Source organism: Mandrillus leucophaeus, unplaced genomic scaffold (genome assembly GCF_000951045.1).
Source record: "Mandrillus leucophaeus isolate KB7577 unplaced genomic scaffold, Mleu.le_1.0 Scaffold491, whole genome shotgun sequence".
NCBI classification, from domain to species: Eukaryota; Metazoa; Chordata; class Mammalia; order Primates; family Cercopithecidae; genus Mandrillus; species Mandrillus leucophaeus.
The window spans coordinates 346,358-357,312 of record NW_012105265.1 but is presented as its reverse complement, the minus strand read 5'-3'; the positions used below and the strand labels follow the sequence as shown (position 1 = coordinate 357,312).

The following is a 10,955-nucleotide window of genomic DNA, read 5'->3' as shown; positions in this document are numbered from 1 at the left end:
TGAAACTCCATCTTTCCTAAAAATACAAAAATTAGTTGGGTGTGGTGGCGGGCCCCTGTAGTCCCAGCTACTTGGGAGGCTGAGGTGGGAAAATCACCTGAACACAGGAGGCAGAGGTTGCAGTGAGCTGAGATCGTGCCACTGCACTCCAGCCTGGGTAACAGAGAGACTCTGTCTCAAAAAAAAAAAAACTCAGTTTCTTGGGCTCCTGTTTCTAAAACCTCTTATTTTCTCAATTTGTGATAGAAGAAAATGGACATTTTTTCCTTGATATTTTCATCCAAGTATGAATTTCTTCTAAGAAAACAAGTTATTTCTTTATTTTGTTCAGTGCCTACCACACTTTGAATGATTCATTACCATAGTCACTAGAAAATGTATTCTTTAAGCAATATAAGTACGTAAATGCATTTATATAATATGATAAATCTATATATAGATAAATAGGAAGTAGAATCTTCAAATGATATTTTTACATTATCCACCTACCACACATCACAACAGCTTGTAGATATCATTCAGGCTTATCTTCTGTGGGCCAAATCGGACCTCCCAGCCTATTTTTGTAAAGAAAGTTTCATTGGAACACAGCTCCACCCATTCATTTAGTACTGTCTGTGGCCTACAAAGGTAGGAAACCCTATGGCCCTCAGAGCCAAAAATATTTACCATCTCTCCCTTTACAGAAGGTTTGCTTATATAATCACCCCCTTTTTTTTTTTTTTTTTTTTTTTGAGACTCAGTTTTGCCCTTTTTGACCAGGCTGGAGTGCAATGGTGCGATCGGCTCACCAGAACTTCCGCCTCCCAGGTTCAAGCGATTCTTCTGCCTCAGCCTCTCAAGTAGCTGGGATTACAGGCATGCACCACCATGCCTAGGTAATTTTGTATTTTTAGTAGAGACGGGGTTTCTCCATGTTGGTCAGGCTGGTCTCGAACTCCTGACTTCGGGTGATCCACCCACCTCAGCCTCACAGAGTGCTGGGATTACAGGCATGAGCCACTGCGCCCGGCTTATAATCAACTTTAATACAGAACTTCACCACCACAGTCAATCTAATAATCCAGACAGCTCCTAAGTGACTAAGGGGCAGGTAACATAGACAGCATGTGCAGGACAAACTGATAATTCACGTCCTAGGCAGGACAGAGCAGAACAGCACAAGATTTCTTCACACTACTTAGAACAGCATGTCATTTAAATCTTATGCATTATTTCTGGAATTTTCCAGTTAATATTTTCGGATCACAGTTGGCCACAGATAACAAACTGGAAAGTGAAACTGCAAATAAGGGGAGACTCTGCATTCCACTTTTTAAATTTTTGGTACAGTAAGAATTTGGTAGAGCATCTATTTGGTTGTAGCAAAAATAATAAATGATTTAATATAAAATGATGTTTTGAAAATAAAAAGTAAAATTTGTTCTGTACCCTTATTTGGAATTTTAAAAATAAACACTTGGATTTGTTGTGTGTGTGTGTGTTTTCTATAAGCTATTTAAGATCAAAAATTACTGCTTTCTTAGAATTGCAATTAAGACATACTTTTTATGAATGAGAATTTTAAGACACTCATTCTAGGGCAACTTTTTCTACAGAAATTATCAACCATATTTTAGGGAGTAGTTAGAAAAGTCATGTACAATATTAAGCCAAATGTTAATACAATTGTTAGCAACAAGAAGCAGAATAAATTACCTACCTACTAGCATTGTAATTATCTTCTGAGAATCGGAAGCATTACTAAATTTTATGTATATGTACTAAGTATGCTCTTGGGGTTTTCCATAGTCAAGGTCTCATTAAATTGTACTATCTTATTCATACATGTTAATGTAAATTTTTCTATGGAGAACAACTAGGTAATTTGGGGCTCTTAACTCTAAACAGCCAAAGGGAAAACAATAAAAGAGAATGCTTAAATTAAAAAGTTCTTGTAAGCAAACTGGAGGCCAAACTATATTTAAACTCAGTCTGTCATAATTATTGTTAATGGTTAGTGTCATTCTCAATATAACTAAGGCATACTTTGCAGCACCCCAGATGAAATAATAGGATATTTTAATAATATGCTTTGGCAGTACCAAGCATATTTTTAATACTTAGTATAAACTAACTAAACATAAATCTTAGAGTTTCTATGTCTTTTGATACACATTAAGAAAATTGATGTTGTTTTATTTCAAAGGAAGCCATGAATCACCCAGGCCATCTTAAACTATTTGTGACAAGGATCATGCAAGACTTTGAAAGTGACACCTTTCTTCCAGAAATTGATTTGGAGAAATATAAGCTTCTACCAGAGTAAGTATATTATTTAAAAAAAAAAAAAAAAAAAAAAAAAGGCCAGGCACAGTGACTCATGCCTGTAATTCCAGCACTTTGGCAGGTCGAGGGGGGCAGATCACCTGAGGTCAGGAGTTGAAGACCAGCCTGACCAACGTGGCGAAACCCCATCTCTACTAAAAATTAAAAAAATTAGCTGGGCATGGTGGCACATGCCTGTAATCCCAGCTACTTGGGAGGCTCAGGCAGGAGAACTGCTTGTTCCTGGGAGGCAGAGGTTGTAGTGAGCCAAGATCACGCCATTGCACTCCAGCCTGGGTGACAGAGCAAGACTCTGTCTTCAAAAAAAAAAAAAAAAAAATTTTAAGCCCTGAGCATGTGATGTCTTTCCCCTTGTTTAGGTCCTATTTCGTTCAGCAATGTTTTATACCTTTCAGTGTTAAATTCATTCTTATGTATTATATTCCTTTTGATGCTGTTGTAAATGGTGTTTTCTTTAGTTTCAGACTGTTCATTGCTATTTACAGAAATGCAAGTAATTTTTGTTTATTGATCTTGTATCTTGCAACCTTGCTGAACTCATTTAGTAATTCTGATTCTTAGTAGATTCCTTAGGATTTTCTCTACAGTATAATGTCATCTGCAAATATATAGGTTTACTTCTTCCTTTTTAATCTGGATTTTTTTTACTTTTTTCTTTGCCTAATTGCCATGGCTAGACCTGCCAATACAGTGTTGACTAGAAGATAGCAAGAGCAGACTTACTTGTCTTGTTCCTAATCTTAGAGGGGAAGCTTTTCTCTCTCATCAAGTGTGATTTAAGCTGTTAGTGCCTTTATCAAATTGAGGAAGATCCCTTCTGTTTCTAGTTTATTTAGTATTTTTTTATCATGAGAGTATTATAGATTTTGTGACATACTTTTTCTGAGTCTATTGAGATGATCATGTGGTTTTTGTCTTTTATACTAATACTTTAATGTACTATTAATATGGTATATCACATTGATTTTCACGTTAAACTAATGTTTCTGGGATAAATTCTACTTGGTATCTAATCCTTTTTATATGTTACTGGGCTTAGGTTGCTAGTACTTTGTTGAAGATTTTTGCATTTATATTCAGAAGGGGTGATTTATAGTTTGTTTGTTTTTCTTTTTGAGACGGAGTCTCGCTCTGTCACCCAGGCTGGAGTGCAACAGCACAATCTCAGCTCACTGCAAGCTCTGCCTCCCAGGTTCATGCCTCCTGAGTAGCTGGGACTACAGGTGCCCACCACCACGCCCAGCTAATTTTTTGTATTTTTAGTAGAGACAGGGTTTCACCACATTAGCCAGGATGGTCTCGATCTCCTGACCTCATGATCCGCCCACCTCGGCCTCCCAAAGTCCTGGGATTACAGTTTTTGTTTTTGTTTTTTTTAAATGCCTTCCCCTGGTTTTGTTATCAGGATAAAAGTGACCTCACAGAGTGAATTAGGAGATGCTCTCTTCCCTTCTGTGATTTTGAAAGAGTTTGTGATGGATTGGTAGTACTTCTTAAATGTCTTAGAAAATTTTAATAGTGAATAGATTGAGATAGGAATAAGGAAATTGCTTCAAAGTGGAGATTCTAAACAAGGCTATGGGAGAAAGCAAAAAACTCTTCCATTGCAACATTTGATGGTCATTTGTACTTTCAGGCATCTACTAACATAACATCATAACAGCCTCTTTAATGGAATGGAGGGAATTCTCTAACGGGAGACCTAGAATAAGTCAATCCTTCATTCTCTGGAGAAAGGAAACCTGTGAAGATAAAGTGAATATACCTTGTCCCTGGAAAACTAACATTGCTCAATTCTGGAGCGGCTTTCTCTCCAGATCTCTGTGCGCTGGGGAACTTGGATTTGCTTTCTACTGTCCAAATATAAACTTTGGTCATTCTCCACCTCCCCTATCCCTTTCCCCACAGCTACTCACTTAGTTTAAGCCCCGTTGTCTCTATCAGTTGACCTCTTGTGGTTATATAGGTTTCTGTTCAAATATAATGTATTTTATTAACACTATTCTTCCCGATTTAAAAAATAAGACACACTAGTATAGTGAAATACCGATGAAAGAGAGAACTGTGAGGCAAGAAGAGAATAAAATTAGAATGTAGAAGGAGCCACAAGTGATGGAAGCCAGAGCAGAAGGTCATATTAATAAAGTAAGGTAGTTTTACTTTTGTCTGCCTTCATCCCTGTAGGTCATTGTTTGGGCAGTCAATTTTTCAACAGCACTGTGCCAGCCTGTCCTCTAGGGCTCTGCTCTTACTCATCTTACCTGGAAGAAATCTATCTCAGACTATTTCACACTAGACCCCAACCAAACCAGCAGGCCCAGATATTTTATATCGGCAGTTTTCTACTTAATGAGCCCCCAACAGGCTTTTACTTCTAGTTAACAATCTTGTGTGTGACCACATAGTCAAAGAGAATAGAGATTAAAAGAGGCCTGTGGAGGCAGTAGTTGGCTCCAGAGCTGGGACAGATGCCCCTTGTCAATGGACACCTTGAAGTAGGTTTTGGATAGGCTGATGTTTCTTCTTCTGACCCTACAACTTCCTGTCTGGATGCTGGCATACTCGTCCACATTACTCAGCTGCCCCTTTGCTCCTGAGCCTGTGCTTCCTGTAGAGTCTTGATTTTAATTGTGTTTTGGTTTTTCGGTTTATTTTTTGTTTTTGAGATACAGTCTTGCTTGGTTGCCGAGGCTGGAGTGCAGTGGCACGATCTTGGCTCACTGCAACCTCCTCCCAGGTTCAAGCGATTCTCCTGCCTCAGCCTCCCAAGTAGCTGGGATTACAGGTGCCCGCCACCATGCCCAGCTAATTTTTGTATTTTTAGTAGAGATGGGGTTTCACCATGTTGGCCAGGCTTGTCTCGAACTCCTGACCTCAGATGATCCACCTGCCTCGTCCTCAGCTTCCCAGAGTGCTGGGATTACAGGCGTGAGCCACCGCCCCCGGCCCAGAAACTTCTTGATATGTCGCTTTTGTCTTATGAACTGACAGTCTTGACACTTGAGAATTTTGCACCAAAAATGTATGTAGATGTTACTTTTCGTGACTCATTTCAGAGAGACTAAAATTATAATAGAAAATGGTTAATAGAAACATTGCTTCTTCCTCTGAAATATAAATTATTCCAGAAAGCATCTTTTTCCCTATAATTTTGTTACTTTGTACCCCTAATTTTTTTTTTTACCAAAATTGCATAATCTCTCATTAGTTAACAAAGGTTAATGTCTGTTATTACTCAGCAATGTATTGAATATCACGAGACTTAAACGTTTACTGTGTTTTCCCTGCCTACAGTGAGTTTTAAAAATAGAGAAATGAAACAAACCAATAATACTAGTAGGCACCATTTATAGAACACTTAATGTGTTAGGCACAATGCTACATTCTTTTTTGGTTTTTTGGGGTGGGGGCGGAATCTTGCTCTGTCATGGAAGCTGGAGTGCAGTGGCGCCATCTTGGCTCACTGCAACCTCCACCTCCCAGGTTCAAGCAATTCTCCTGCCTCAGCCTCCTGAGTAGCTGGGATTACAGGCACCCGCCACCATGCCCAGGTAATTTTTGTATTTTTATTAGAGACAGGGTTTCACCATGTTGGCCAGGCTGGTCTTGAACTCCTGACCTCAAGTGATCCACTCACTTTGGCCTTCCAAAATGCTGGGATTACAGGCATGAGCCACTGCACCTGGCCAACAATGCTAAATTTTTTACAAGGATGAAGACTTTGACAGCCAGGCTCAGAAGCATGTCACACAGCAGAACCAGAATGAAGCGCAGTCTGATTCAAGCAGGTGTTCCTGACTACCTGGAGCATACTGGGGTGCAGCCTGCATAGTACTGAAGAAGTAACCAAAGATTGGGGTTCACTGGAGGCTGGAATGGTCAGAAGATTCCTCAGTGGAGAAGCTGGGTTTTGGATGGGAAGCTGGAGAGAACACAGGTTTAAGTGAGAGTTAGGGAACAGGAATAGCAGATCCTAATAAAGGAATTACAATCTGCCACACATTGTGGAATTAGAGCAGTGTGGTGTCCATCAATCAAACTGAAGCAGAGAACCTGTCACTGTCCAGGGCACATAATTTCAGTTATGCCCTAAACAGCTTCGGGTTGTATTTTGTCTTTTGCTTACACAAGAAATGTGATACCAAATGTAAGTCTTGCCAAAAGTTCTTAAGAAATTTCCTATGAGCTGGGTGATAGAGAGGAAAGATACGAGGGAAACTGCTAACTGGTTTTTGAGAGAAGGAGGAATCCAAAGGAAACAAAAGAGGAGAAATTACACTTTTTGTTTTCTAACTTTCTATATAGTTTATAGTTTTTGTCTTATTTGCATATGTAGTATATTTGCATGATATTTATCCAACTTGACAGTGGTTTACCATTGTGAAGAAAAAAGGGAAACTTTTTATTTGCTTTATGCATTATTGATGCGTTTAAACTGAGAATGACGGAAGCTGTGTTTTTAATGGACACATAATTTAATTATATATTTTTTTCTTTTACAGATACCCAGGTGTTCTCTCTGATGTCCAAGAGGAGAAAGGCATTAAGTACAAATTTGAAGTATATGAGAAGAATGATTAATATGAAGGTGTTTTCTGGTTTAAGTTGTTCCCCCTCCCTCTAAAAAAAGTATGGATTTTTACATTAGAAAAAAAGTATTTTGTTGACTTTAGATCTATAATTATTTCTAAGCCACTTGTTTTTATTCCCCACTACTCTTGACTCTATCAGATACCATTTATGAAACATTCTTGCTATAAATAAGTGCTTCCCCAAGACCCCAACTGAGTCCCCAGCACCTGCTACAGTGAGCTGCCTTTCCACACCCATCACATGTGACACTCTTGCCAGTCCTTGACATTGTCGGGCTTTTCAAATGTTGGCAATATTTATTAAAGGTGAAGATCCACATACCCTTCAACTGAGCAGTTTCGCTAGTGGAAATACCAAAAGCTTCCTACGTGTATATCCAGAGGTTTGCAGATAAATGTTGCAGCCTTGTTTGTAACAGTGAAAAATTGAAAACAACCTGGAAGTCCAGTGATGGGAAAATGAGTATGTTTCTGTCTTAAATTGGGAAACCCAAAGTAGATTCCAAGACTGAAATTTCAGTGAAAGCAGTTTATTTGCTAGGTCATACCAGAAACCGTCAGTTGAGGTATGGAAAAACTGAACTGAGAAGGTAAGAAAACCAGTTTAAAGTCAGCAAGCAGGTTCTCACTGGTAACAAGCTCCATACTGCTGAGATACAGGGAAATGGAAGGGAGAAAACTGGAGTATTGATTCCCCTCTCTCCTTGGTTGTCAGCTCTCTGTCCTGTGTGTGGGCGGAATGTACTCCAGCTGCTCTATAGCAAGTCCCAGGTGTTTGCAGTAAGAAGCTGCTGGCATGCACGGGAACAGCGAATGCCAAACACTTAAAGCAATTCATGTTTAAGTATGTAAGTGCTTCATATATATGTGTGTGTGTGTGTGTGTGTGTATATATACACACACAATTTTTTTTTTTTTTTTTTTTTAAAGACAGTTTCGCTCTTGTTGCCCAGGCTGGAGTGCAGTGGTGCAATCTCAGCTCACTACAACCTCCACCTTCCCAAATTCAAGCAATTCTCCTGCCTCAGGCTCCCAAGTAGCTAGGACTAAGTGCACGCCACCATGCCCGGATAAATTTTTTATTTTTTATTTTTAGTACAGACGAGATTTCACCATGTTGGTAAGGCTGGTCTCAAACTCCTGACCTCAAGTGATTCGCCCACCTCAGCTTCCCAAAGTGCTAGGATTACAGGCATGAGCCACCACACCTGGCACATCTTCATTCTTTTTATGTAGTAAAAAGAATAAAACCACGCATGGTTTATTTGAAATATTCTATAATTTAAAAAAATACAGAAGCAGGAAAACCAATTCTAAGTTCAAGTGAGGGTTGATGGTTGCTTGAACCAAAGGGTTGCATGTAGTAAGAAATTGTGATTTAAGATATATTTTAAAGTTGTAAGTAGCAGGATATTCTGATGGAGTTTGACTTTGGTTTTGGGCCCACTGAGTTTGAGATGCCTTTGAGAAATGAAGGAAGTAGAGAGAGAATAAAAGAAAAACTAGCTGGGCCCAGTGGCTCACACCTGTAATCCTAGCACTTTGGGAGGCCAAGGCAGGTGGATCAGTTGAGACCAGCTTGGGCAACGTGGCAAAGCCCCATCTCTACAAAAAACACAAAACTTAGCTGGGCATTGTGGTGCACACCTGTATTCCCATCTACTCAGGGAGCTGAGATGGAAGGATCAATTGAGCCCATGAGTCCAAGGCTGCAGTGAGTCGTAATTGTGCCACTGCACTCCAGCCTGGGTGACAGAAGAGACCTTGTCTTGAAAAGGAATCTGAAAACAGTGGAACCATGCCTTCAGAATTCTAGAAAGTTATTTTCAACTGATAAATCTATATTCACCCAAATAATCAAGGGTGAAGGTAAAATACATTTTTAGACAAGCAAAGACTCAGGGGTTACCTCCATGTACCCTTTTTTGAGAAGCTATTGGAGAAAATACTCCAGCAAAGTGAAGGAGTACACAAACCAGAGAATGACATAGATCCAGCAAATAGGATCCAACACAGGCAATATTCCAGCTATGGAGCTGGCTTAAAAAGAAACAGTAAAAATATTAATAGGTTAGCTGGGTGGAATGGCCCATGCCTGTAGTCCCAGCTACTCAGGAGGCTCAGCAAGAGGATGGCTTGAGCCCAAGAGTTCCAGACAAGCCTGGCTACCTTAGTGAGATCCCTTCTCTTAAAAATAAGTTATTGCCAAATTTGAGGCATTTGGAAAGTTCATTGAAGATAAAGCAAAAGTAAAAAAATAAGGGGGAAGGGTTGGTTAGGCAATCATTAATTCTAGGGCAGAAAGAAGTACAGGATAGGAAGAGCATAATACGCTGTTTTTCTCAACAAGGAACAATACATACACAGTCATAATGATGTGGTGACTGCTTAGCCCCTAAATATGGTAACCACTTTGGGACAATATGGGAGGAAGTGAAGATAACGATGGTGTAAGAGCTAAATCCTCACCTGTCATATCCAGAAATCACTATATAATGTACAAAATAATCAAGAAATGACTAAGTAGTTATGTGAGGGAAAAAACAGAAGACATTGCTGGAAGAGTTAAAAGTCATTGCTCTGGAGAATTAGGAGAGATGGGACAGGGGACTGTTAGGATGCATTATAAACTGAAGAAGCTTTTTAAAATTTTATGTATTAATATATGCATTCACTTGAAAAACTAAAAAGATAACAATTTGGAAAAACCCATGAAGGTAACTAACAGAAGGAAAAACTAAGAATGAAAATTGTTTGCCTCTGGAAAGAACAACTGGCAGGACTGTTGTTTTCATTGTAAGACTTTTGGAGCCATTTAATTGTACTTAACCATTTTCATCTATTTCTTGAATAAGAACAATTCTATCTTAATAAGGAGTTACACTTGTTCATAAGTGCTGGCCTCCTGTTGTTCTTTGTACACTCCACACAAAATTTCAAAGAAACTCTGATGGCAATATATCTCCATGGTCAGCTTAAATAGAGAAAGGAAAACATAGAATTAGCCAAGAATCACACAAAACAAAGATTAGTTGTGTTAGGAAACAATCAAAATCAAGTCTTACTTTTTCCAGATTTCCTTATGGAACAGCACTGTAAAGTGATAACTTGGGGCAAACATGTAAATAATAAAACGAATGTTTTAAATGTTCAGATTAGCACATTTTTTGTTTCTGTGAGATTAAAATTGTGTGTGACATACCCACTTCCTTAAAGGCAATGTTTCTCAAAATGTTGTACCTGCTATTCCTGAATCAGGAATGGGTCCCAGAATCTGCCTTTTAAACAAACATCTCAGCTAATCCGAAGCCTGCTTAAGTTTGTAAGGCACTGCTTTTTCACTCTAAGGAAGAAAAAAAAACAAGTTTCAATTCCCATCTCTAAAACATCTCAGTAAAGCAAAACAGGAAAGCAAATTATAAGTTAGTATATGAGATTTCAGAAGGCAAGGTTGTAAAGATTAGATTTTCTCAGCCTGGGCAACATGGCAAAACCACGTCTCTACAAAAAATACCAAAAAACTAGCTGGGTATGGTGGTGCCTTCCTGGAGTCCCAGCTACTTGGGAGGCTGAGGTAGGAGGGTCACTTGAGCCCAGGTTCATTTGCAGTGAACCAAAATCGTGTCATCACTCCAGCAGCCTGGGTGACAGACCAAAACCCTGTATCAAGATTTCCTTGTTGCTGATCTATTTTAAGAGTGAGACCTTCTTAAACGTGTAATGCAAATACATTAAAAAGTATTTAATATCAGTAACTCCAAGAGAAACAGTAAACAAACTCAATAGATTGCCCTTAGCAGATGCTTTTCTTATACAGGTAGTAAACTAAAAACTGTAAATGGCCTAATTAGGCAACATGACTGTGAGGAAAACGTTGGCTGGCCGGCTGTTGAAGGGATTCAGACAAATAGTTATCTATGAAAGATTGAACCTTGTAATTAAAGATGTTCCAGCAGAGAGAAAGAAAAGAAATGCATGATTAAATGACTAATGGAAATAGGATTAGAGACTCTATAAGGAGAAGAGAATACTTTT

The 10,955-nt window shown here is 38.9% G+C and overlaps 1 protein-coding gene across 2 annotated transcripts in view; it reads left to right on the top strand.

Moving 5' to 3' along the window:
* The window catches only part of DHFR (dihydrofolate reductase), a 30,652-nt gene extending 22,884 nt beyond the window's left edge, over nt 1-7,768 (top strand). Inside the window, exons 3-5 of one of the 2 annotated variants that reach the window (XM_011995561.1) lie at nt 2,189-2,304; nt 6,831-6,957; nt 7,060-7,768. In XM_011995561.1, coding sequence (XP_011850951.1) covers nt 2,189-2,304; nt 6,831-6,909 — 195 coding nt within the window. In that variant the 3' untranslated portion in view covers nt 6,910-6,957; nt 7,060-7,768. Of the gene's footprint in view, nt 1-2,188; nt 2,305-6,830 lie in introns of both variants that reach the window. The other variant, XM_011995560.1, reaches the window with a different exon arrangement.
* Nucleotides 7,769-10,955: the final 3,187 nt, after the last annotated feature.